The sequence below is a fragment of the Etheostoma spectabile genome, chromosome 1 (genome assembly GCF_008692095.1).
Source record: "Etheostoma spectabile isolate EspeVRDwgs_2016 chromosome 1, UIUC_Espe_1.0, whole genome shotgun sequence".
NCBI lineage: Eukaryota > Metazoa > Chordata > Actinopteri > Perciformes > Percidae > Etheostoma > Etheostoma spectabile.
The window spans coordinates 29,820,662-29,848,306 of record NC_045733.1 but is presented as its reverse complement, the minus strand read 5'-3'; the positions used below and the strand labels follow the sequence as shown (position 1 = coordinate 29,848,306).

General features: G+C 41.1%; 1 protein-coding gene across 3 annotated transcripts; it reads right to left on the bottom strand.

Annotated features, from left to right (window-relative positions):
- Nucleotides 1-396: 396 nt before the first annotated feature.
- On the bottom strand, nt 397-26,117 carry LOC116693487 (sodium/potassium/calcium exchanger 1). 3 transcript variants are annotated; one of them, XM_032522491.1, is made up of 12 exons: nt 25,822-26,117; nt 24,107-25,220; nt 18,520-18,696; nt 16,903-17,011; nt 14,242-14,295; nt 13,875-13,925; nt 12,892-12,969; nt 11,017-11,153; nt 8,149-8,400; nt 5,819-5,908; nt 4,343-4,509; nt 397-3,615 (listed from the first exon to the last, which is right to left on the bottom strand). In XM_032522491.1, exons 2-12 carry the CDS (start codon nt 25,052-25,054, stop codon nt 3,366-3,368), a joined length of 2,313 nt encoding a protein of 770 aa, XP_032378382.1. In that variant the 5' UTR covers nt 25,055-25,220; nt 25,822-26,117; the 3' UTR covers nt 397-3,365. The 3 variants fall into 3 exon arrangements, with proteins under 3 accessions (XP_032378382.1, XP_032378383.1, XP_032378384.1); XM_032522492.1 differs by lacking the exon at nt 25,822-26,117 and adding an exon at nt 25,594-25,811; XM_032522493.1 differs by lacking the exons at nt 12,892-12,969; nt 13,875-13,925; nt 14,242-14,295 and having other exon boundaries at nt 25,822-26,112.
- Between the last annotated feature and the right edge of the window lie 1,528 nt (nt 26,118-27,645).

Genomic DNA, 27,645 nt, shown 5'->3' with positions numbered 1-27,645 from the left:
CAAAAACAGTTTTCTTTTTAAATTTTTACGCAAAAAACATAAAGTCTCACGGTCGACCGGGAAGACAACACAAGGGTTAAAGTAGTAACTTTTGAGTTATGACTATGAGGAAAGCAATGTCGGTGGATCTAACTATTAAAATCATTGCCATGATGAAATTTCTACAAATATGTATGGTCCACAATTATCATGGTTCTGAGTCTGGAGCTATTGCCGGCGTTACCAGTTACCAGAGCGAATGGAGCGTGTAATCACGCGAACTGTATGCATGGTAACAGCAACATACCAAATGCTAACGTGGTAACGTTCTTTCTGTTAACATTAGCATGCTAAAGTGCCTAATACTAGATGCCACTTTCACTTGTTTCTCCGATAATACTTCACACACGACTCCAGTTCACTGTTAAAAAAATAATTTATTGCAGCATGGAATTTGAATTTGAAATGCTGATAGTTTTCCTATCAATAATACATGTTTGCATCCACTTTAATCCAACGAGAGCATTTAACAAGACCGTAACGTCTGACAATGTGACACCACTCACCGTTTTCTCACAGCTAACACACACAATCACAGTTTGTCTCCACCACAGTTATGTTGACAAAATGAAATATTTGTTCACACAAAAACCTTCTTTTCTACACTGAACAAACACGACTTTAAACACAGAACTGACTTCATGAGTTAATACTGAACATGCGAAACTGAAGTTGCGTCCAGCAGTTTTAAGTTGCTGCGCAGTAAATCTGAAACCTTCACTGCTGTAGTGTATTTAGTTAACGTGTTAAAGTCACCAACATTCAACATTCATCAACATCATGAAATATTAAAACGAAAACTCGACACTCGAAAACTCTTTTAAAACAGCCAGTGGTGATGTTCTGTGTTCGTTGCATTTCTGGTTCAGTTTGATTGTGTGCTTTTCTTATTTTTGTTGTAGCTAATTGTGCAGTCCCATCCAGATATTTCCAGCAGCTACAGAGGACTCTTACAGCAGAAAACATATCTAAAACCGTTTGGTAAAGTGTTCATATTATGCTTTTTGTTTTTTCCCCTTTCCTTTATTGTATTATATATCTTTTTGTGCATGTCAAAGTGAAAAAGCCCAAAGTCCCCCCCCAAAGGGACGTACCATCTCCAACAGAAAACACTGTTCACAACCTGCTCCAAACAGCTCTACTGTAGTCCAGCCTTTACTTCCGTGACAAACGTTCTAACGCTATAATTATATAATTATGTTATAATGCTCGCCTAGCTGCTACTATGGCAGAAAAGGTGAAAGAACTCATTTCTAAACCCAGGGAAAAGACAAATGCACTGCAAGCATTGTAATAAGTTTAAAGAGAAAGTACACACTAGCTTTTTATTATTAATCAGATCATTGTTGGCATATGATGTTAATACAGATTACACATTTACAACTTTTTCTGTTTGCAATTATCTTGAATGCGTGTGAAGCTCTGGGTCAGCCCTATTCTCTCTCCCCTCCATAGCTAACGGAACAGATTTGTAAAACAAAGCCAGAGTGCACTTGGAGTGAAAATGTGTGGGAGCTCTGAAACAATGAATGTGGGTGTTTTGATGGGGGGGGGTCATTATGCACCACAGTGAGCATGACCAGTATGAGTACAGTAAATGAGTCTGTGTTACCTACAGAAATCTTTACAGTTACCTGTTATTTCTGACATTTTGATAAACAAAAAGGTATTTTATGCTTGAGTAAATAAAGCCCCAATGAACAAAACTGGTTTATAAATAATATTTAAAGGAGTCCGGTACAGCTCGACTCTAGAGATAAAACTGACATTAGCGCTAACATTCAAGTTTATGTTCTGCTTGTTCAGCGCTTGTTTGGTAAGTTGCTGGTAAGGGGCGCCAATAATTTCTCTACGCATGAAAAACCCTGGATTTGTGTCACAATGCTAGTGTGTTGCAGCTTATTTTTTATTTTTTCCAGAGCAAAATGACTTACTGCGGTGACCGAGATTTGAGCCTGACTGCGAAACCTGATTACACCGTCTACACACTTTGCTTTTTCCATTAAGATTTACGCTGCGTTCCAGGCAACCCGTAACTCGTGTTTTCACAACCTTCTAAACAGTGAAAGTCTCCTGGAACGACAGTCAAACCCGTAGCTCACTACCTGTGAACTCCTAGCAGATCGTTAGTCACACGTCACACACCCATAAACAACAGTGGGGACCCCTGTTGATGCTGTACAGACTCCGGTGATTAAGGTGAGAAGTAGAAATAAATAGGCAACGTAAAGTAATTCCGCACATTGTAATCAAAACAATACACGCACAATTGTGCCTACTACAGGTTATGCCTATTAAATGAAGCCCAAAATATGTCGCCAACTAGAAATTGCTAGCATTAGCTAGCGCTAGCTAGAAGGGTTTGTTGTGACTTTGCCTGGAACGCTTGCAAGTCGTGAGTCGTAACCTGAAGTCGTAACTTTACGGGCTAAAACATGTGTCTGGAATGCAGCATAATTACCTATTACTCTCAAAGGGATTGCATAAATGCATTCTGGGAAATGTAGGAACCCAATTTCTGAAGTAGAGAAGGCAGAGGATAATTTTGCAAAACACGGTTGTGTTCGAAATCACTCCACTGGTTTTTTTTAGCGTACTGTATTGTGAATACATTTCACACAATTCAGACGCATAAAATGGCGGAAGGTACATTTTTTGGACACCGTTATCACAAAGTAGCTGCTGGAAAACGTTGAAGATCACAGACTAGTAATGTTAAACTATGTTGAGGGTGGATCTTTTTTTCCCTTTAAAAATCACTGCTCGTTTAGTGTTCCTTACTAGGGGTGACCCCGAATAGTCGTACATTCGATGCGTCGATCTAAGGAGCGGGATTCAACTGCCAGTCTCAGTCAAATCTTTGCCGAGGCGGAGAGCCCAGTCCCGAGCAAAGATTCGCTACGAGACGAGCTGAAATCTGCAGCTACTTGCAACGCGCCGGTCTGCAGCGTCCTGAAAGCTGCCAGTTCCCACCAACGCAACGAGACGGTGTATCATCTTCATAGCAACGGCTCTTTGTACTTCCGTTCCTAACTTCCAACTTTCTGGCTTTTTTTTATAGCTGGATATCATCTGTTGCGTCTAAATATGAATGTGGATAGTGATAGAGAGATATTTGCTGCTACTTCTTTTCTAGTTGAGCTGAAACTGCGAAAATGATCGGCGATATGCAAGACTTAACTATTCTGATCTATGAAAATTCTTAGTCGGGGACACCCCTAGCGTGCTCCAGGTCAGCCTTTGGACTCCAGGCTCGGTTCTTCTAACGCGTCCTGCAGACAGGATTGGTCCCGTCCGAGCGTACGCGTGCTGCGAGGCCCCGCGGCTCAGATGGAAACGGGGCAGGTGAGGACGCGATCCTCCAGCAGCACGCTGAGCACGAGGAACACAAAGTACAGTACGAACATGGTGAAGCCCAACATTCGGCTCATCTTCCAGCGGCACACGGCGATGGAGATGATGACGAAGAGGAGCATGAGGAAGAGCAGCACAATGGCGCAGAACAGCCCGTTAGAGCTGACCGTAACCGGCTCGCCGTTGTGTAAGGACGTGTATATGAGCCACGGGACCGGCAGGCTGAAACCAGAGAGAGTTCACAGGTCACACACTTTATCTGATCAGTCAACATCAAAGAGGAACACTTTAATATATAAATTGCTAATAAATGCTAAATTGATTGTTATTTTAAACATAAGTTAATAGGTATTATTAATCCTGCTAGAACGTATGGTATTTAAACAGTTTGTTGACCAGTTCATAACATTTAGTACATTATATTAATATTGTTAATGATTAAGAACTTGTTTATAAACCGTAAATAAACATTTTGTATGACTATTATGAAGTTGCATCTGATGTTAATAACACCTTGTTAATATTTAAGGCTTTGTAAAGCATCTAGAAACATTAAGATATTATCATCGCACAAATAATCAGATGGTCATTGTTAAAAAATATTTAATGAGGCCAAATGTTACTTGATGCTTTATAAACCTTATTGTTAACTAATTATTATAAACATTAGTTGCAACTTTAACTTAGCCATCCAAATGTGTTTAGATGGTTTACAAAACAAATATTAACCAGTGACAAAGTATTAACTATATCAATTTATAATCTTATAATACACTAAACTAATGATCCGATAACAAAAATTGTAACATTACTAATAACTAGTGAACATTATACTTCATCATTTCATTGTTTAACATAAACTAAAGTCTAATTAACTATCAATTGGCCATTTATTAATGATGTATAATTATAAGTGTGAGAGAGAGAGAGATGTGTTGCAGTCACTCACCCTATAGTGATGTCGAAGATGTTGCTGCCCACCGAGCTGGACACGGCCATGTCCCCCAGACCTTTCCGGGCCACGATCACGCTGGTAATCAGGTCAGGGATGGACGTCCCGGCCGCCAGGATGGTCAGGCCCATGATTTCCTCTGAGATGCCAATAGTCTCCCCCACCTTTCCACAAGAAAGATTTAAAACAGGTGTTTGTGCCCCCTTCAGAAAAGCATCTAAACTCTTAGCCTTTGTTTTTTATTTTTATTATATTGGTTATTTATTTAGAATATTATTGAATTAATGAAAATCAATAGTTTTTTCGTTCTGCCAAATGACCAGCAGAGACTCCAGAAAGTCCTCCGTAAAACCACAACGTGTCATTTTCACACTTCCGTTCCATTTTCAATTCCATTCAATTGTATTTATAGTATCAAATCATAACAAGAGTTATCAAGACAATTTTAAGACATTTTACAGATAGAGTAGGTCTAGACCACTCTATAATTCACAAATACCCAACTATTCTGGGCCGGCCTCTAGCTCACCCAGTAAGCGCGTTTGCTATGTAAGCTGAGTCCTGCAGCAGCCTGGGTTCGAATCAGACCTGCTGCCATTTGTTGCGTGTCATCCCCCATTTCTCTCCCCTTTGCATGTATATCCACTGTCCATATAATAAAAGGGAAAAGCCCCAAAAAAACTCTTTAAAAAAAAGACTCAACTATTCCAGTAATTCCCATAAGAGCAAGCATTTAGTGTGACAGTGGCGAAGAAAAACTCCCTTTTAGACCCAGGCTCTTGGTAGGCGGTGTCTGACGGTGCCGGTTGGGGGTGTGATGAACAGTGGCAATTAAAGTCCCAATAAAGATAATGGAACTATGGCATGAAATAGTAATTTTTAGTGGTTCATGGCATAGCAGGGCACCGCAGAACGTAGCTGGACGTAGCATGGCATAGCAGGGTGTAGCAGGACGTAGCAGGGGGTAAGCAAACAAGCAAGACATAACCTGTTAATTAATGAGCTTTACAGGTGCTGGTAGGTGGATTCTGCAACCTTTAGACAGAGCTAGGCTAGCCGTTCCCCAGATTCCAGTCTCTGTCTTTGGCTTACTAAGCTAAGCTGACTGGTTGCAACTTCATATTTACTGTACAGACATAAGAGTGATATTGATATTGTCATCTCTCTTTTGGCAAGAAAGTAAATAAATGAATTTCCTAAAACCTTTCCTTCAATTGTTGGAATTGTACTTGACCAGTTGGGTTCTAAAAAAAGGTTTATGATCATGTGACTGACTAAAACACACCTAAAATCCATCAAAAGGAAGCACCGTAACACTTTAAGCCCTACCTGCTGGCTTTACAATACTACTGAAAAGTAGCACTCATATCACAGAGACGTGGAAAGACATGAGACATTTTCCACACTCGGTACCAAACACAAATGTCGCAGTGGTTTTTAAATTCCTTAAAACATGATTAAGTGTCAACCAACCTGATGAGCCCACCACACCATCAGGTAGGAGAACACTCCGATCCACAGGATGGAGCCGATAAAGGAGATGACAAAATACCGTCGGGACGCCTGCAAAAGACAAAACAAGTTCAGAGAATCTGCCGCAGAACATTATGACCTGGGATGTAAACATCTGGAAACATGTTAGACAGATTTATATGCATGACAACCTTGGTTTATTTCCCAAAACTGAAAGCTTATACCTTTCGTTTTCTTAAAGTTCTTTTGGTGCATCAACCCCTTCACGAACAACAACTTCAGAGACATAAAGACATACACAAAGGATGCACTGAGCCAAAATATAAAAATCTTTTGTTTTTTTCAGCATCTGCAGTACTGAACACCATTTGGCAAGTATCAAAACATGTCTGCCAATAAATGAGTGTGTTAGTGTCAGAGTATGTTTATTTGGTATGCTAATAGGGCAGAGAGGACAATACATACACACACACACACCTGGACTCACATAAATGCCTGGACACTAACACTTGACTCGACACTGACACTTTATGATAATTTACGGTAAATGTCTTTTTTTGTCAGGTTTTTATAGTTCAGTGTGCCGATGTGCTTCAATAGCAGCAATCTGCACAATGACTATTATTGCCCATACTTATTATTATTATTCCGCCAGATTTTTGTCCCACTACTAGTCCCGAAGCGTTGTCAACACACGCACACAAAATACATCGAAACGTGTGTAATGATCGGGAATGGTGTGCTATGACTTTTCAACGAGATTTGCCGCGCGTTTTTTACGAAATCTGCAAAAAACTGTGAAAAAAATTATCATAGACTTGAATGGGAAATGTTTGGGAAATGTTTGGGAAATCGCTCAACATGCCACCTCTTTAACGTAGAAACATAATTAAAAGTTTAAACCGAAGACAAGACTTTGGCGTTTATTGGGCTCAATGGGCATTCAGATGTCAAGCACGGATTCTCCAAAATTCATATCATAGCTGGTTTAAGTACTTTGTCGCAGAGCAATCTCAGTTTGTTAATGTTAACAATAAATCCTACTGGTACATTAAATTTAGCCATGGTGTGCCACAAGGCTCAGTGCTTGGACCAATTCCTTTCTCCTTATATATACTTCCTTTAGGCAATATATTATTAGGAAGTACTTAATTAACTTTCACTGTTATGCGGATGACACCCAATTATACTTATCAATCCAGCCAGACAAAACAGGTCAGTGAGCTAAACTTCAAGCATTTATTAAAGTTATAAAATCATGGATGACCTACAATTTTCTGATGTTAAACTCAAACAAAACTGAAGTTATTGTTCTTGGCCCTAAACACCTCCAAACATCATTATCCAAAGATTTACAGTAGCTATTCTGGATGGTATTGCCCTGGCCTAGCACTACTGTCAGAAATCTAGGAGTTATTTTTGATCAGGATATATCCTTTAACGCCTATCTAAAACAAACCTCAAGAACAGCCTTTTTCATCTCTGTAACATTGCCAAAATTAGGAACATCCTGTCTCAAAACGATGCTGCAAAACTAGTCCATGCATTTGTTACTTCCAGGCTGGACTACTGTAATTCTTCATTATCAGGATGCTCAAATAAGTCCCTCAAGACTCTCCAGCTGATCCCGAATGCTGCAGCACGTGTTCTGACAAGAACTAAGAAAAGAGATCATATTTATCCTGTATTAGCTTCTCTGCATTGTGCCAGTGCCAGAAATACTAACCTAGTTCTGGGGCGTTTACTTGCAGCTGTCACCGTGGTCCTTCTGCACTCCCTGCTATGCAGTGACCTGTCACTCCTTGCTGCATCCTGTTGCACCCTGTGGGGCTCTGCTGTGCCATGAACTACTACAACTACTATTTATAGTCATTGTTCCATTATCTTAATTGTAAGTGTTATTGCCACTGCTCATCACACCCCAAACCGGCCCCGTCAGACACCGCCTACCAAGAGCCTGGGTCTGTCCCAGGTTTCTGCCTTAAAGGGAGTTTTTCCTTGCCACTGTCGCACTAATGCTTGCTCTTGGGTGGAATTACTGTAATAGTTGGATCTTTGTATATTAGAGTGTGGTCTAGACCTACTCTCTATTTGTAAAGTGTCTCAAGATAACTGACGTTATGATTTGATACTATAAATAAAATAAAATTGATTCAAATTGAATCAACACATCTACATGATACATGGTAATCACTGGACTAAAGCTGTCAGACAAATATAGTAAAAAGTACAATATTCGTCTCTGAGATGTAGTGGAGTAGAAGTATAAAGTTACAGAAAAATGGAAATAATTAACTAAAGTAAGTACTCTGGATGTGTCTGGTACTCACCGGGTTGCGGACGTCCGGCAGCGTGAGCCACAGCGGGAACACGATGGGCAGCAGGAGCAGATAAGTGGCCTGCTTGCGTCTGGTTTCGGGCCACTCTAAAGACAATGGTTCATTCTCCTCTTCTTCCTCTTTTTCCTCTTCCTCCTGGCTTTCATCGTCATCACCTTCACTCTCACCGGAGTCCCCGCTTTCCTCGCCGCTGCTCTCGTCTTCATCGCTGCCCTCCGAGCCCTCTGACCCCCCCGCTGCCGCCTGCAGGAGAGAGCCCACTGGTGAAACAAAGGCTGTTTGTTCTAACACAGTGGGTTCCCCCAAACCTTTCTGTCATGCCCAAACTTCACGTCCCCCAGATGCATGAACCGATTTCATTATTACGAACCGTAATACTGGGGAAACTGGTCACGTAAGGAAGGCTGAATTTCACTTGAAATTATATCAGAAACATGATCTGCATGTTTCCCCGTCTCTGCTGTCAAATTAAAAACAAAAGTTAAACTTATTAGAGGCTGACCTGCTACACCAGGGCCTCTCAAAGTCCGGACCAAGGTCAACATCAGGACCAAACGGCAAGACAGTTTGGTCCCCAAAACATTGAAAAAGGGGCTAAAAACATCAAAAGGCGACAAAACTACTACATGAAGCTAAGAATACTGATGTACTTGTACTGCATGAAGCTCAAAAAACGCACAGAATGTTTTTTTGATTATTGCCAATTGTTCCGGACCTTTTACCTAGAATAAAAACCATATAAAGAGCTTTGAGTGATGTGTTTGAGGACCGCTGTGCTACACTGACACTGAACTTATGTATATTCTGGATTCAACGTAAGCCGGTATTTAAAAAAAAATTAAAGGGGAGAATGACACGCAGCAAATGGCCGCAGGTCGGAGTCGAACCCAGGCCCGCTGCATCAAGCAGTAGACCGCTATATATGGGCGCCCACGCTACCAGCCTACCTACCTGGGCGCCTCCCTGAGACAAATCGGTCCATCCTGTACTCTACATTTTGTTTTACTTTTGGAATAACCTGAATCTTTATGTCCTCATTAATATCAGAGCACTCTTGCCCTTTTTCGTAGCAGGAAAAACACAGGTGGAACAAACAATTGCTCATTTTTAGAAAGTAGCTTATGCAATGCAGCAATTAATCTTTTTTTTTTATCAGGATCTTTGTTTGACAAGTCACGATGTCTGCTTGCAGTTGTGTAATGTAGAACATTCACTCAAGTATTATAATATATAGTTGCATACTTTTTTCTTTTAATACTTTTAAGTACTTTTCTTGATCATGCATTTTTAATGCAGATTTTTTTGGACTATTTTAACAGTGTTGTATGCGTACTTTTACTTCAGTAGACTATGTCAAACGTCCCCCACCACTGGCCTTTTCAACTTAGTTTCACTCCACATATCCATTACACAATTCTCAACATCAGGTCTGCAGCACTCAAGCCTGGTGTCAGATCCTCAAGACGTCAACACTTGATGGGCATTCATTTTTAATGAACATTTCTGATTTCAGTGACTCCTAACGGTTGCATTAAAAAGACACTGTCAGGATATAGTACAATTCTCCATATTTAGAACTTATTTCCATTATTGGTTTTTCCTTTACTCCTCATGGCCTACAAGCTGTGCAACATGAGGTTATTGTACATAATGTGCTATTTATATTAATAAATACTTAGAACATTTTGTTTATATAATGCAACCAGACACATTTGAAATTTCTCTGTGCTTGTGATTCCACTTAAAATGCAGTGGGGGGGGGGGTTGTAAGAGCACTTTAGTTGACCCTGTTCTGAGATGCTGATTAGCGAGCTGAACGTCTCGCCTTCAATTTCCCTCGAGAAAGGATTATCAGGTATCAGAGCGTGTGACTCGTGCAAAGGCACAAAAATGAGGGGTTAGTGAATTGGTGGGGGGGTGAAAGACGTTGAATTTCCCTTCTTGATGAAGATGTTTCTGCTTTCAAACATCACATCAGCAGCTGGTTTGTGTTTTCAACACGATATAGGGAAAAGAAAACTTAGTGAGTAGTAAATGTAAGTAAAAGGGTCATATGGTCAGAGATAAAAGGGCTTCTAAAAGTCATGACTCCAAAACTGGAGGATCAAAAGATAATTTAAAAAATGTATAGTGAATAAGTGCTTCCGTTTTCAATATTGCTGTCATCCGGTTGAGATCCTCCCTGCAGGGCCGGCCCCTGGCATAGGTAGTGTAGGCAAATGCTAGGGGCCCGGCAGTCCAAATGGTTAACCCTCATGTTGTCCTCGGGTCAAATTGACCCGTTTTCCTATATCAATGTTATTTTTAATTACCCAAAATAACATGATTGATTCCACATAACGCTCTTTGGCAAGTACAAATCTCTACTTTCATTAATGTTGGGAAGTCTTATTCAGTTTTATAGCATTTGGAAAACAAATTAAAGTGGTTTTGAAATAGTGAAAGTTGACATATTCCAGTCTGTGATTGTCCATCAATAATAAGTCTAAATAATTCCTTTAATTTTTGTCTAAATAATTTCTCAAACATTAGGTATAATTTCTTACAAATGAGGTTTATTGACCATAAATTCCAAAAATAACTGTAAAACTAAAGTTAATAAGTTAGTGTTACGTAGTGTTAAACGTCAAAAGTGTTGAAAAAAGGGACAAAAACGTAAGAAAAAGTTAAAAAGTGTCAACAAAAAAAAAACGCAAAAAAAAAAAAAACATCAGCGTTAACAAAGCGACAAAACTGTTTAAAAAAAGTAACAAAAACATTGAAAAAAGCAACAAAAATGTCAAAAAAACCCAAAACAAAAACAGCTAAACTCATGCCTGGAGCAGAATATTGGTTATGGCCGGCTCTGCCTCTGCGTACCTTTGACTCGTCTGGCTGGCCCGCCGTCTTCTCGCTCGTCTCTTCTGTCTTCTGAGGCCGGGAGGTGGACGGCTCGGCTCCAGCGGCCGCCGGCGCCCCGGCAACGCTGGCCGGCTCAGCTGGCTCGCAATCACCATCTGGACGAAGAGGAACAACTCGCAGAATGAACAAACAAATACAAGCAGCAGATACTGCATGGAGGACTCCAATTACTGTAAGTTATCAGTCGTCTCTTTTTCCATGTCTATGTCATTATACTGACTTGACTTGTCTTAATGTCAACTATGACAACAGGAAGATGTAGTTTAAATAGTTTGACTAAAGCTGCTTTACACTTAATTAGAACAGGAAAAAAAAACAATAATGTGCATTAGTCAGGAACCCTATTAATGGATAATAATAATGATAGGATAACACAAAAGTAAACACAACCCACTATTTCTAATTTTCTCTTTCCAACAGTTCTAAGGGTCTCTGTTTTTTGTAAGCGTTCCCAACACTTTCTTAAACTCCTGGATACCTTCTCCAGAATTAATCAATGCATCATCTTGTAAAGGTGTTGGTGCTTGTTTCATTTTTTTTTTTAGTCTTTAACAGGAAGTGTTTTTTATTATTCAACATTTTGAGACAATACAAATCATAATAGAGCTGAAAAATTATTATTCTGTGGTGTCCAGTAAGACGTGCCAGTGGGAGGGATTGGAGGTAAACATGCTTTATTAATGGAGAAGGGACACACACATACACACACACATACACACACACAGACAGACAGACAGACAGACACACACACACACACACACACACACACACACACACGTATGTTAATCCTCGGGCTGATTGATTCAGGCTCGTTGAGGCCTCTCCAGACTCCCTGCAGCCCCACTTTGCTCTGTACATCAGACTCTGAAGCACCTCATTACTCCAGACTGAGTCGCACAAACCCGCCCACCGACAGGCTCCGCTGAGGGTGGAGAACAACCTCCTTCAACCCCCAAACCATCTCCGATGAGCGACAACCAACCTCTCAGACATTACACAACATGCCTGTTTGTCTTCATTTGCCTTTTTTAAAATGAGAAAATCAATATAAATGTCATTTCTGTGGGTTTGGTACAACATTTTTAGTTTAATGCAAAGACTGGCGGCAGAGGGAAACTGCTAAGCTACCTTTGTCAAAAATGGAAAGAATTAAACTTTCAACAACTCCTAAAAATGTATTATGTTATTTGTGTTTAATGTGTTTAATTTATTATGTTATTTATTATTTATGTATTTGATCTTGAAATATATTTTAAGTAGATAATGTGGTTTTAGAGGCAGTAACATGGTTGGAACAATACTGGATTTGAAACGTTACTATTCAATAAATTGCTAAATATCATATATTATGTATATTATTATATTATGTAGCATGTTTATGATATTAGCCTTTAGGTTAGGCTGCTTCAGAACTACAGATTAAACAGATTCTAAAGATTCTTTAGTTGTAAACACTTAACATTTTATGTGGAGAATTTCACCATTAGCATAAATAGTCGGTCAGTATTACAGAAAACAACTCTAAATGCTGTTTTTGGGGGGTTAAAACTGGAGTTGGACATTCTCCTGATCTGGAATTTGACCTGCTGCTGCAAAGAAAATGGCCACCGTACAGAATAAACCATTTTGATAAAGGTTACGGCGACGTGGGACTCTCCTCTCCCGCCACAGAGAGAGAAAGCTGCAAGCAGCGACACCGGAGGCCAAGCAATCGTTTTGCACGGGCACTGCACTAGTTGGTATCCGTCTCCTTATCTGACCGTGGGCTTGTATCGAGATCTCAGAGTGCACCTTAAAACAAAGGAAAGTGTTAAATTCTAACATGCAACTCACCTTCAGAGTGGCGGTGATATGACTTGCTCTGTAATTTGCTCGTGACTGGGAAGTTCAGAGGCTTTACTTTGTTCTTTGCTGCAATCAAGAGAATCATCGCTCATATATCAACATGAGTCCATTTTATATTAATTGAGACATACGTCTTCGTCCACAAGCAGTTTTGTCTAGCCAAGTCCACATGCCTTTGCCCTTATACTCACACTCTGGCCATTTTATAAAGATCGGTGTAGAATAACAAGCCTCTATGAAACCAAACCGCTCCAAGTACTTTAGTTAATTACCCACAGCCAAACGTAGACCTACACACACATGTGATCAATGTTTCTATTCTTTTCCTCAGAAGAGATTCTATAAAATAGCAAAATAATATTTTTTTGGCGCAGACAAAATCTTGGTACAAAGCAGTGGGACAGTGTACATCTCCTCATATTCTTGACTTTTTAAATTCAGATTAGAAAATGAATAAAAAGTATCATGGCCTTCACACATGCTTGCTTTAGTACAGAGACTTTTCCATCGAATGTCGGAGGAAAATGTAAGATATTGTTATTATAGCTTACTGTATGTTCCCTTTATTTCTGATTGTGCTAACAAACAAAACATTCATATTGAAAAGGAAGCCCACGTGAATCCTTTAACACTCCTTTTAAAACCACATCATCATCGAGGCTTTAAAGGCTCCCATGAGCACACACTAAGATGCTGTAAGAATCACATACTGTAATTCTTCTTCTCCAAACAGCCAGTGTGTGAAAAAAAAAGCTCAGTGATCTTAACACAACACAGAAGCAACTGGATGCAAACAACAACAAAAAACACACGACCATCAACGATACACAAACCATAATAACCATAAACCATAATCTAATACAAGATTCAGAACACGTTCAGAAACATTTGCAGGACAGAATCAGATCGCACAGAGCACCACAACAACAACAACAACAACAACAACAACAACAACACACAGAAGGTCTTACCTTTCCTCTGTACTGACCCTTCCCCTCTGACATCACCATTAAAGGACGTCTCTGATTGGCAGAGATACACAGCAGACCAAATACCCAACATTATCAGTCTCCTTCAATTACATGCACCACAAATATGGAATGAGAAATTTCCTTTTTTTAATCTATTCTTAGTGAAACCATGAAATTAAACTTTAAAATCAAAGAATTTTGCTCCTCAATCTCCAAATTGTAATTAAATAAATGCACACCGAATGCGTTTACTGGTCTTTTGTTTGAGTTACTGACAGGGTTGAACTCAAGGATGCACACGTGAACTACAATCACAACGAGACACACGACAGGAAACGGCGACGCAACATCGTGTTGCTGTGCTTACCTCTTCTGCCTTTCCTCGGGCCGGGGGTTTTCATGGCCCCTCTAAGGGCTGCCTCTATGGACGGAAACCCACAGCAACCATTTTAATTCCATCTGACTTATTTGGTTTTTATGTGTCTCCATCTTGTGTCCACTCAAGCTGACAGAAATCATCTGTCTGTGCCTTTCCAAATGGTTTGTCAGTATTTTGTGTGAGTAAATTGTTGCATTTACGTCATTGATGTTCCCACTTTACTTCCCTTTAACTTCAGTTAGAGAAATCCTACAATAAGACAAATAGCCTGACGTCAGTCATACTCAGATTCTGATCAGAATATGAGTCTGTAGCTGCTCCATTGGGCTGTGATTATGGGGTATCTTTCAACCAAAACTGCCTCTGCACTCAATTGGATAGACCTACAACCAATCAGAGCAAAGGAGTATGTGACGTATGTTGAGCGAGGCATAGTGGTCAACAAAAATTAACTGTTAGCTACAGCTGATGTTAGCTACTGGCCGATAGCCCCAGTAGTTTGGGAAACACTAATGACGTTACATCAACGTTACAGCCTTTACAGCATATGCTATATATATATATAGATATATATATCTATATATATATCCCTCGGATGTATCATAAGCTAATACCATGGATGTGTTAATAGAACACACGGTGAATTACAACCATTAGCTATATCCTTTATTACAGCTACAGGGCGACATGGGCGGGCGCAGTCCCACGCGTCTGCTCGCGTTCCCCATTACCTCACTGTTGATCATCTGTCCATCATTGTATAAAGCCCGCCCTGACAATTTGATTGGTCCTAACAGCTCCCCCTCCTAGGCCCGCCCCTGCCCCTGCCTTGCAGCAACACTGGGGAATACACATAGAATGAGTTTAACTGTCAAACCCTTTTTTGGTGGCTCTTGAAAGAATACCTTTAGCTCAGACCACCTAAACGTTTTCTGTCAGACATTTTTCAAGCTGTAATGAATATCTGCACAGGAATAAAAACTAAGGAAACTTGACATGCATGACCAGGGGCTAGGCCTCTAGCAGTGATTAAGAGTGACTCAACAACGTAGGCAGTATAAGCACATATCTACATCTGGTTTTTGGTAAGATTGATGCAAGTAATGCAAAACCAAATTTCAGAATGTGGTGCAAAATGAGCTCCACCTTAACCAACTACACCAACAGTAAAAATCTGCATTAATGAGCACTAATAATCAAACGATCTAATAGCATCACCAGCCGTCAAATTCACCCACACCCACATTTAGCCGGTGGCGAGTGCTAATGTCCGACCCGGGGGGAAAAATTACATTAATGTGGTTTATCACCCTCGACGACGCTGGTATTGTTTTCCCCTTGTGTGTGCGTGTGTGTGTCGTCACGGCAAATTGGAGTCCTGAACACACCTACTGCAGTGGGAACTACCACGGAGGTTGATTCGAGGAATTTGCGAGGTGTTTCAGACTCTTTTCAACGCGATAGCATCACAACCATGCAAGATGCAGTCAGTAAACTTTACAGGTCGGAAGTTGACAAAAGAATGAAGCTTGAGTTCAAATATGGGTGTGAACCGGGGAAGGGGCGCCAGCGGTAGGGGGGTAGAAAGTAGGGAAGGGGCCAAACGCCTGCCTTTTCCAGATAACAGTGCAAGATCCAGTTGGGAAGACTTTAGAGGTGTGGTTGAGATCAAAATGAATATTCATGTTTAAGATGCTGACTGTTCACCACGGTGATGAAACACTGCTGCACCTGCTCCAGAGAGATAAAGAGCTTGTTCTGCTAGCACGCTGGCTCTTATCCAGCTTTTATTATCCTGTGTTGAAAAGCTGATTAAGGATAAGTGGTGGCCGAGTGCTGCGAGAGCGAAGGAACAACGACCCGATGAGTTTGAGGACGGGCTGAAGGTCGCGGCGGTTCGTCACGCTACCCTGACTTACAGGAAGGGACAGGACGGACAGAGCTGAGTCGCTGCATCCTAGAGCTGGAACATTTAGTTTGATGGTCCCTCGACAGGAAACGTATCGATCGTCTAATCTTTCAAGGCAGAAACTCACCAGCTTCAGCTGTTTGGATTTTCTGCTTTTGTGTCTAACAGTAATTAGATGAACTGATAGAAGAATAATCAATGTAATAAACAATAAATGATCACTGGGATGTTATAAGGATGAGGTACAAAAATAACAGGACAGCATTAATTTAAGGTGGACGGCCAAGAGAGCAAAGTCTGATGTGAGAAAATCAAAAAAAAGTAATTTGCCCATCGTTGAGATCAAATGACAAAATGAAAACACAAAACTTGTTTTTATTAAATGGCGTGTCATATTATCTTCTTTTATTAAGTTTGTTTGATCTGTTTCTTTGTTTTCTAAACTGTATTTTGCAATTGCAGATTTATGATAAACTATGAAAATGTTTTTCTCTCTGACACCATAAGCTGTCCCTTATTAAATCACTACGGCAGCCCACGGGGGACAGTTTCGCCCTTCACGTGTGCCTGAAAACTTGATGGAAAAACTTTTAAAGATCAAATCTAAAAAAGATTAAAAAAATAAATAAAAAAAAGGGTGTGTTTAAACTCTTTATTACAAACACCTTGCCCACCAGGCTGCATGTTAGATGTCATTGCTGCAGAAATCCTAATGATTGGTGGTTGGTTCTGGTCGTTACCTTCTCCCAGAGGGTCCAGCGTGTGGATCATCAGCTGGAAGATGGTGCTCCTCAGCGAGGTGTTGTGGAGGGACGCCGAGCTGCCGCCTCGCTGCAGAATGGGACGCACCTACAGGCCATATAGACGTATACGAGACATATAGTCAGAAATCAAACTGCAGCTGTTACATATTCAACTCACGTACTCACTAACGTGTGTGGATGTTCAGCTCCTTACTTGTTACATTTGCTAAACACATCGGTTAGCCCTCATCCTAACAGCCTTTTCTCTTGTAATGTTAAAGGTGAGCACTTTTTCTTATACAGTATATTGTTTTTGCTATTTAAAAAAAAACGAGAACAAGTATGTAAACTAAGCAGTCAAACAGGGTTGTATTTGAATGAAAAAAAAACAGCTAATTACATTTTCTATGTCTTACTTATAGGACTAATAGCTTTACACTGCCACAATAATAATATTATCTTCTACATGGATCCTTAACTGGATGCTGACTTTTGGCCTGGGACCTGCTTTAGCCTTAGTCTTTAGTACATCATCATATCTGCAGCCATTAAGTGCATATTTAAAACCACTTTTACAGAGTTCTTTTTTCTTTTTTTAATACGAGTTAGCTGGAGACATTAAAAACAATTCAATTCATGGAGCTAACGTTGGCTCCATGAGCTCGCTACAGCTGATACAATCTACCTGTGTCAGTTGTAATTTAAGCCGTGCAAAAAACAGTTGTCAGCTAGAAATGAGAGGCTGATTTTGTCAACCTTAGTCTGAAAATAATGAGACATTGTTTGAAATATTTCTATTGTTTCCACCTAGACAACGGTAGGTCTGGTTTAAATTCTCACTGGATGTACAGCACACAACAAAATCATACACTTTAAGACTTCTAAAAGTGAATTTAACACATTAAAATGCTAATTTGAACTGTATACAAGGCCTTTACAGCTTCAAAGTTAAAATGACTTTTCAGTGATCAAGTTATTTTCCATGGGTGCAAGAATCTCGGGGATAATTAAGTTTAATATATAACATATATATATATATATATGTATATATATATATATATAACATATATATATATATAATTAACAATTACCAACACTACTGAGCAATTTACTGAGTAAATCAAATGAGCATGGAAAATCAAGGTGCAGTAAAGGGGAAGCTCTAACAACCAAAATGAAAACATAACATGAATCTAACTCCAGCCCACATCAACGAGGATCCACTTCCAGGATTACCACCAGAAATTCCGTCGGATGTCCGTTACTTTCCGCTTTGGAATTTTAAACGTTGGTGGACTCTGAGGACTATGGTTACCTGGTCCTCAGATCTCTGCAGGGTAAATCCCGACAGCTAGCTAGACTATCTGTCCAATCGGAGGTTTCTGTTGCACGACTTAAAACAACTTTTGAACGTACACATGATCCACCAAAACAAGCAGCAACGTGGCTCTGTCCAGCGCCATAGATGATTGAAAAAATGCCAATGAACCAGAGCAAGTTTTTCTCCCATCCTGGAATGTTGCGTGGACTAGCCAGACCCTCCTCCGCAGCGCTGTGGAGGAAGGTCTAGCAAACCAAGATTACATCAACAATAATACGTTTAGTTTTCCCTACTTTGAGTCTTGTTCTGTCCTCTGGTGGCTCGGATGAGGGTTTGATGGGCTGAGGTAAGCTCTGAGGCGGTTCAGGTTCTCGTTTGGATTTATCTTTAGCTTTTGGTGCAGGAGGAGGAGGAGGAGCAGCAGCAGCAGAGGGAGCAGCGGGAGGTGGTGCTGGTGGAGGTTCACTATCCTGTGAAGTCAGTGACAACATAGTCAGTTAGCAGCATCTCAGTGGTTGGGTGTACATGCATACGGGGTGTTGTTTGTTCCATTGTAAAACTGAACTAGAGCATGGGCGTAACGGAAAAATAAATCAAATATCATAATCTTTTTGACTAAATACATCACTGTCAATATAGTAGGGTTGACTATTGTTGCTTTAAAGCAAATATTAAAACAGCTAGTAAGTCTGGTAAGCTCAGAAAACTATCACTTTACTGTAATGCAGCCCTTAAAACCAGGACAAGACAACACTTGTGTCATATTTATTTTTAAAGAATATGTTGTGGGCTTTTCCACCTATAATTTTTGACAGGACGGTTAGGTGAGAGAGAGGGGGAAGAAATGCAGGAAATCATTACAGGTCGGATTTGAAACTTGGACCTCAGCATTGAGGAATGAACCTGTCAGTACATGTGCACCTGCTCCACCACGGAGTCAACATCATATTCAAAATGTAAGAAGATATCTAGCCTCACATATCTGCAAAGCCCTAAACTGAACTGTGCAAATATTCTGCATCACACATGCAGTTGTTCGCATTCCCATCTCCAGATCCTGATTGTCCAACCTTCACGCAAATGGGAGTCTTTTACTTGACGTTGTTTTTTCTTTTCTTTATTGGAACGACTGCTCAAACGTCTCCCAGGCTCTTGCCTCACAGAGTGGATGACAAGTAATCGTCAAATAATCAATATGCCCGTTTTTGTCAAACCAACAGCTTTTGAGAGTATGCAAACAGTATGGTGCTGATTTTGATATGAGATACAAGATACGATCATGATTATCAGAAGTAGAGAAGACAGACAGTCAGCCTTCCCTGACGTCTATCTGTCTGGCACTGCAACTATGGTGTGCAGAGAGACATATTTGGGCCATATTATTGCAAATGACCTTTCTGATGATAAGGATATCTATAGACAGCGTTGGAAGCAGTATGCTCAAGCGAACATGCAGTGTCGTAAGTTCAGCATGTGCTTTGTACCTGCTCTGTAGCTTATCATACACCTTTGTATACGGCCTACCTGTGGTGTCATTATGAGCAAGGCAGCATAGAAAACTCATAGTGGCTTATAATGACAGCATGAGGCTGCTGAGCGCTCCAAGAAGCTCCAATGCAAGCCATGTGTTTCTCAGCGTTGGGGTACCTACCTGCTCTGCTGTTTTAACCTGATGTATAGATTTATGTGTAGGGTATCTAAGTCAGAAAATGACATAATCACTGTTTTGGTTAACCCTGTACGCAGTTCTGTCCGATTCTCTTCCACATGTGACTGTGGAACCATTGGGGAACATGTTTGTATATTAGACACTGAACATTGTGGAAGGATCTGTATTTTGTATTTTTGTGTTTGTGTATGTTCTTATTGTGATATGGAGCCCCTTGGGTCTGAAATAAAGTTTATATATTAAAGTTAACTAGCGGTTGGTTTTTTCAACCTGGATCCTATTTCCTGTGTTTTTGTGTCTAAGTGACTAATGGGAACAACAATCTTTGACATTGGTCCAGTATTTAGCAAGATCACTGCAGTCGGCAGCGGGGAAACAAGCTACAATATAAGTTAATAGAGCAACTGTCCAGCTTGTATTTACCTTCTTATACGTGTTGTTTAGCCACTGACAGGCTCAGATTAATATTCTAAGTGTCTGACAACATTATGGAAAGGATATCTAAGGAGGTCGACCTTTCCTTTTTTACACAAAAAACCCCCACTTTATTCTAAAATAAAACTACGAAAAGCTGGTTTGGGGTCGTCTTTCCACTTTTCCAACCAACGCAACTCTAGTTTTGATTGAAATAAACACAAAGTTTACCGAGTTACATGTGAGAATATAGTGGCTAAAAGTCGGGTGGGTTTAGCGCTGGCTTTTAAAGACTTAAGTCTGAAGTTATCATTTCCATAATGTTGTCAGACACTTAGAATATTTATCTGAGCCTGCCAGTGGCAAAATGAGCAATTTCATGAAGGTAAATACAAGCTGGACAATTGCCCTATTAACTCATATTGCAGCTTGTTTCACCGCTGCCGTCTGAAGTGATCTTGCTTAAAACTGGACCAATGTCAAAGACTGTTGTTCCCATCAGTCATTTAGCTGCACGTTTGTGAGATTTGATCACAATATGGTACATGAAGCAATCTAGTCCCCTCTGTTTGTGGGCGAATCAAAAAAATAATTTCACGGCGCATTAAGGGACATGCAAACATCCCCACAGCTGTCTCCATCACTGACAGATAAAGCAGCAAAGGTTTGACATGCAGTTAGACTCTAAAGCAGGAGGCGGTCTGAGCAACATCAGAGAGATGGATAACATGATACATTATAGTTTATGTCAGGAACACGTCCGTGGTTATTACACAGAATATATATATCAAATTGCATAAAGACCCTGAGGGAGTTGTATGAGTTGTAAAGCCAAATAAAACCTGTTACCAGTTAATTGGCAAAAAATGATTCACATCACACCGATGCGATGGACAGAATATTCATTTTACATCAATTTTATTATTCTAGTTTAGTTGATTTTGTTTTACATAGAGATATATAATGAAATACATTGTCTCAAATCTCTCGTATGTGCTTTATAACAAACAGAGCGATATCTACCCGAGTCTCTGCAACGTGATCCTGAACGCTCCCTGCGTCCTGTATTCTACAGGTATCCTTCTCTGGACACCATGCAGAGATAAGACTGTAAACACTCAAAAAGGAAGGTGTTTGAAATTTGAAATTCCAATGATTCAGACCCATTAATGTGGCAGCACAGACTGACTGCAGACGTGCTTCAGGCCAATTGAAGAATGTGGCTGAAACGCAGGGCTGCATGTTAATTACCGGCTCAGACATTTACTGCTTTCTGTCAGCTGCAGGAAGCCGTTGGTCTGCAGGTGTTCTGCAATTTTTTTTTAGTTTTCATTCTAAATTAATAACATCACATACTGGTATTTCAGGGCTGTGGCAGAGTGACGTTGTGTGTGACACCTGGAGTCCTTTCTGTTCAGCAGGATCAAAGGATTTTTACACAAATACAGGCTGTCGTCTGCTCAGACCCACAAACCACTGCCCCTCATCCACTGTATCCGAGCAGGCCGCAGTCCCAACTGGGAGGAGATGAAAGGCAGAAAATATACTGTGTACAGATGGAAGTCTGAATGTCTGGTAATACCAGCTCTGCTGAGACATGTGTCTTGTGTTTTGTTACATCTGGTTACTGTACGTTTTCTTTTTGCTGAGGGGGGGGTTATACAAAAGCACAATGGTTTAAAATCAACAGCTGTTGAGTTCATTCACCCCTTCATGTTGAGTATGTAAGGAGTTTTTTCCTGATGTTTTGCAGAACAACTTGCACTTGAAAGGGTCACTCCCGTCTTTTTTACAACCTGAACCCTATTTTCCCATGCTTTTGTGTCTAAGTTACTAATGGCCACAACAATCTTTGAAACTGGTCCAGTATTAAGCGAGACTGCTGCAGTTGACAGCAGGGAAACAAGCTACAATGTAAGTTAATAGGGCAACTGTCCAGCTTGTATTTACCTTCATACTAGGGCTTGTTTAGCCACTGACAGGCTCAGATTAATATTCTAAGTGTCTGACAACATTATGGAAAGGATTTCTAAGGAGCTCAACCTTTCGGTTAAAGAGTAAGATTCTTTTTTTGATCATAAAAACATCCACAAAATCGCGTTCGCTTAACCTGCCATGACCCCATGTAAATAAACGGTCAGCAGAAACTAAATAAAACTATGAAAAGCCGTCTTTCCACCCATCACAACTGTAGTTTCGGTTTAAATAAATACATAGTTTATGTAAAAATATGTCGGCTTCATACACGTTAAAAGTATTGTTTTTTTAGATGGAGTCTGGTGGGTTTAGCGCTAGCGACTTCAGAGATGGTTCTGGTCAAACAGAAAGGTCTCAAAGAGGTTTTAATGGTTTATCTCTAAAGAAATCCTTTCCATAATGTTGTCAGACCCTTAGAATATTAATCTGAGTCCGTCAGTGGCAAAAGGAGCACTTATAGGAAGGTAAATACAAGATGGACAATTGCCCTATTAACTCAAACTGTAGCTTATTTCGCCGCTGCCAAATGCGGCAAACATGCATAATACTGGACCAATGTCAAAGATTGGCGTTCCCATCAGTCACTTACAAACAAAAACACAGGGAAATAGGTTGATAAAAATGGTAGTTACCCTTTAACATCAAAGGAACAGCTAATTTGATTGTGCAGTGATTTGCCAAATTGGTGGTGTAGAATATATCAATATCAGGAACATATGCGGTGTAATGTTGATGTTAAGTAGGGAAGACAACAAAAAAATATTTTCTTGATTGTTTGGTCTACAAAAAGTCTCAGAGCATGATCAAGTTTACATATTCAAATTGCTTTCTTAATCCAACCTATGATCCAGAACCCCAAAGACAGTCCGTTTAATGTAAAAAAGAGGCAAATATTTACATTTAAAAAGCTAGAAACAGTGAATCTTTTGTATTTCTGTTTTAAAATGAATTAAACCATGGATGTATTGTTGTCAATCAAAAATGATTGCTGATTCTTTTTGTGTCTAATTAATCGACTTATCGTTTTTGTCTCTACTTTTAACCATTTGACACAACGCAACATTTAAGCTCTCGACAACAGACACATAACTGATCAGAAAAATCCAATTTAAAAAAAACTGTCACTGTGAAAACCAACACTATCATCACTGGAAACATTGCAGTGTAGCATAGATTAGATTTATTTGAAGTTGCAAATTAGTGAAGGAGCCATATTGCGGCTGTAATCAATTATTTGGAGTTACCGATGTTGAATGGGAAGCTGAGTGTTCTGTCATATAACTGATGTGACACTGAGGCAGCATTGTATTTATTTATTAAATCCCCTTTGATGGACACAGACTGGCAGAGGGTTGTTTTCTACAACCTCAGTGTAAAGGCAAATTAAATCATTGCAAATTGCATTAGGCCCAGACAATATGTCAACATTATACCGGCATCAATATATTAGAATAGATATTGTCTTAAATTCTGAAAATTGTAGTCTAAGCGTTGTCTTTTCCTGGTTTTAAAGGCTGTATTTCAGTAAAGTGTTGTTGTTTTCTGAACTTACCATGCTTTTCTATTATTGACTTTACCTTCACCCACTCAGTCATTATATGCACATTATTGATGATTATCTAAAATCTCATTTTTTGTCAAAAGTTAACCCCACAATACTGTGGCAATATTGGCAATGATGTAGTTGGTCAAACATATCCTGATATTGAATTTTCTCCATATCGCCCATCTCTGTATTGCACCCTTCCCTGAGATATATTTAACCACAACATCCATCTTTGAGCTACTTCTTTGACCCCAAAACTGCGTCACCAACTGACCTTCTCCGGCTCCTCTGCGGTCCACACCTTGACGATGCTCATGTGCTTGTTAATCTGGCTCTTGACCACATGCTCAATCTGACTGTTGAACTTCATGAAGCTGACGTAGCTGACGTAGGCCAGCACCAGCATCATGCTCTCCCACCACAGGATCATGTTGTCCAGGAAGAAGACGATGAGCATGATCAGGTCCAGGATGTAGAAGGTGACGTCTCTGAAGAGCGGCCACCAGGTCAGGTGCAGCATCTCCCGGGAGAACACGGCGCACATGCCGATCACAAACAGGATGTTGAAGACGGCCGAGCCCACGATGGTGCCAATGCCCACGTTGCTGTGGGAGATGAAGACTCCGATCAGGGAGGTGAAAAGCTCCGGGGCGGAGCCTCCGGCCGCCATGAAGGTGGCCCCGGCCACGTCGTCCGAGATCTGCAGCTTGGTGGTGATGACCTCCAGCCCGGGAACAAAGAACTCATCGCAGACGATGGCCAGTGCCACAAACATGTAGATCATGCCGAGGACGTGCAGGGCCACCCATCCCTGCTGTCGCTGCTCCACTGAGAAGATGTCCTCTGGGTAATCGCCCTTCCTCCGAGGGGGAGCAGCGGTGGTTTCTGGCGGTGGAGGAGGTTTGGGGGGCTGTGGATCTACATAGATACACTGTTCAATGTCTGTCCTGTTGACGATCATCACCAGGGGAGGTGTGGTGCTCTCAGGTGAGACAACCTCCTCCTCCGTCTCATTGGATGCTACCACCTCCCGAATGTTGACCTTTACATCACCCGCCTCTGCTCCGAGAGCGTCATACGTCTGGGGGGAGGCCCGGGGCTCTGACAGCCTGGCCTTCAGAGTCAGCGTGTAGACCAAACACAGCAGCACACCTGAGACGAGGAAGAGGACGCGACTGCTCTTGAGTCTCCTCCTGTGAGGCAAGTGCTTGTGCATTGCCATCGCGCTCTTGACTCCAAACAGGAAGTTATGCCAGATGCATGGCTATTCCTCGACACGTACAGCTCCGATATGTGGGGAGAAGACTCCGCTGCCAGGGAGGAGACACACACCCGTACACAGAGTGGGTTTCATCTTATACAGCGGGCAGCTTCAACCTGTGGAAGGACTGAAAACAGAAAGCAGTTTCAGAAAATCCCATCATCATGAATATGTGCATTTTATATGCCCTCTCTGTTTGCATAGCTGCAGAGGCAGATCTACTGAAGAGAAGTGCGTGTGTTGGGTGGGGGGTGATGGGGGAAGCAGACAGCCACCTGTTACTATGGCTACATAATCACACAGGCTTTGGCTTCTCACAAAACAGGAGTGCATTGAAGACACATTAAACATATTAAAACGGGAAGAAAGAAAAAACCCGGACTTGCTTCACAATGAAGCAATTAAATCCGAAATTGCCTCTGATTATATTTAGCGTGAGCGCACGCGTGGATTCTGATTAAATGCGCGCGTGCAGGAAACGAAACATTAATTAACCCTACCCGTTATGCATTAAGATGTCCATGTTGTAAAAAATCACCAAATCTGTGACTAAAAAAAAAAAGGGCGTGTTGAGATCTAATTGCGGAGTAGACTAATTGAAGCCAGCGCGGATTATCATGTAACAAACCACTAATCTATATTCCTTCACCCTGCAATAAAATAATAATATAAGACACAATAAAATCCAGAAAGCAGCTGTGTGCAGTGCGTGGCGGTGCGGGTCCTACCTGTAGCTCCGGCTGCGGACAGTCCGTCCAGCTGTGCGTAACGGGCGCAGAGATGCTGACTCCGGGTTTTGGAGAGCTACAAGGGCGCAGCGCATGTCAGGGCTTGAACAAAGCTCAGCATAATGCTGCTAAGAGGATTGGAAACCGAACACTTCTCATCTTCCCTTTCACATGTAACGCTGTATCAATACACCAACATTCAAAGCGTTGTGCTGGTCGCAGCTGCCAGTTTGAGGGGAAACCTCTGCGGCGGCTGTGAGCGCGGTGCCTGCTGGATGGAGAATAATTAGATTCTCAGAGGCTGACAGGAGGAGTTTGGCCCTCGTTTAAGGTGTGGTCAGGTGTAGCCTAGGAGTGTGGGGAATTGATTTTAATTACCTATTTAAAGAGAAGAACGTGAAATTGAATGTGGAATACAAGTTGGTTTAGAAGAACAGTGAGGATTCACAGCATTTCAAAATAGAGTTTCACATGTTCACATATGAACAAAATGTGTCCAAAACACATGTATGGTGTCTCGTTACATGCTGTGACATATTTAGTGTAAAAACGTACTTTTACAAATGTTTGTATTTTTGTAATACTGTACAACAGTTTGGAGACTTTAGTTCAGAGTTAGTAAAGAATATTTGGACTGTAATTCGAGTAGAGTTAAGAAAAGATGGATCAATGACAAATGAAGATAAATGTGACCAAATTATTTTTCACTGTAGCCTATACATTTACAAAAGGTCTAAAACTAAGGGATAAAAAAGGAACCACTTTATCAGAGGTGCTTCCAAGCCTTTGAACAAAATCACTAAAAAAAACACCCTGGGGACCACGTGAGGTCACCATACAGTCCAAATTAAGATGATAAAGGTTTAAGTTGTCCCGCCCTAACAGACATAGCAAAGAGAGTGAGGGGGATGTCAATCAAACAGCCTGAACACCCAAACAGAAAAGCCCCATCAGGCAAAGTGAAAACACCTGTGTGGTGGCTTAAAGCGTGGCAGGGGGCCTTTACAGATTCATCATTACACTGATTATTGTATAGATCCTTGACTTTCCACTTCTGGGACTGCTCCGACATTTAGGCTGGATATTACCTTACCTTGGGCTTCCTTTGTGTTACCATGTTAAACTCCCATCGATTTATAAGGACTATGGTTACCTGGTCCTCAGATCTCTGCAGGGTTAATCCAGACAGCTAGCTAGACTATCTGTCCAATCTGAGGACTATGGTTACCTGGTCCTCAGATCTCTGCAGGGTAAATCCAGACAGCTAGCTAGACTATCTGTCCAATCTGAGGACTATGGTTACCTGGTCCTCAGATCTCTGCAGGGTAAATCCAGACAGCTAGCTAGACTATCTGTCCAATCTGAGGACTATGGTTACCTGGTCCTCAGATCTCTGCAGGGTAAATCCAGACAGCTAGCTAGACTATCTGTCCAATCGGAGTTTTCTGTTGTACAACTAAAACAACTTTTGAATGTACACATGTTCCACCAAAACAAGTTCCTTCCCGAGGCTATTTTGCAGAAGCTCCGTGGCTCTGCTCGGCCAAGCCGATTGTGATTGGTTTGGAGAAACGCCAATAAACCAGAGCACGTTTCTCTCCTGTCCACACAAACAGACTGAACGAACTGATCAGGAAGGCTGGCTCGGTGATCGGCTGCAAACAGGACACGTTTGAAGCTGTGGTGGAGAGGAGGTCTCTGAACAAACTGTTATCTATCATTGATAACCCTGACCACCCTCTCCACCCCCCCCCCACACTGGTCCAACAGAGGAGCAGCTTCTCTAAGAGGCTCTGACAGCTTCGATGTCGCACGGACCGCTAC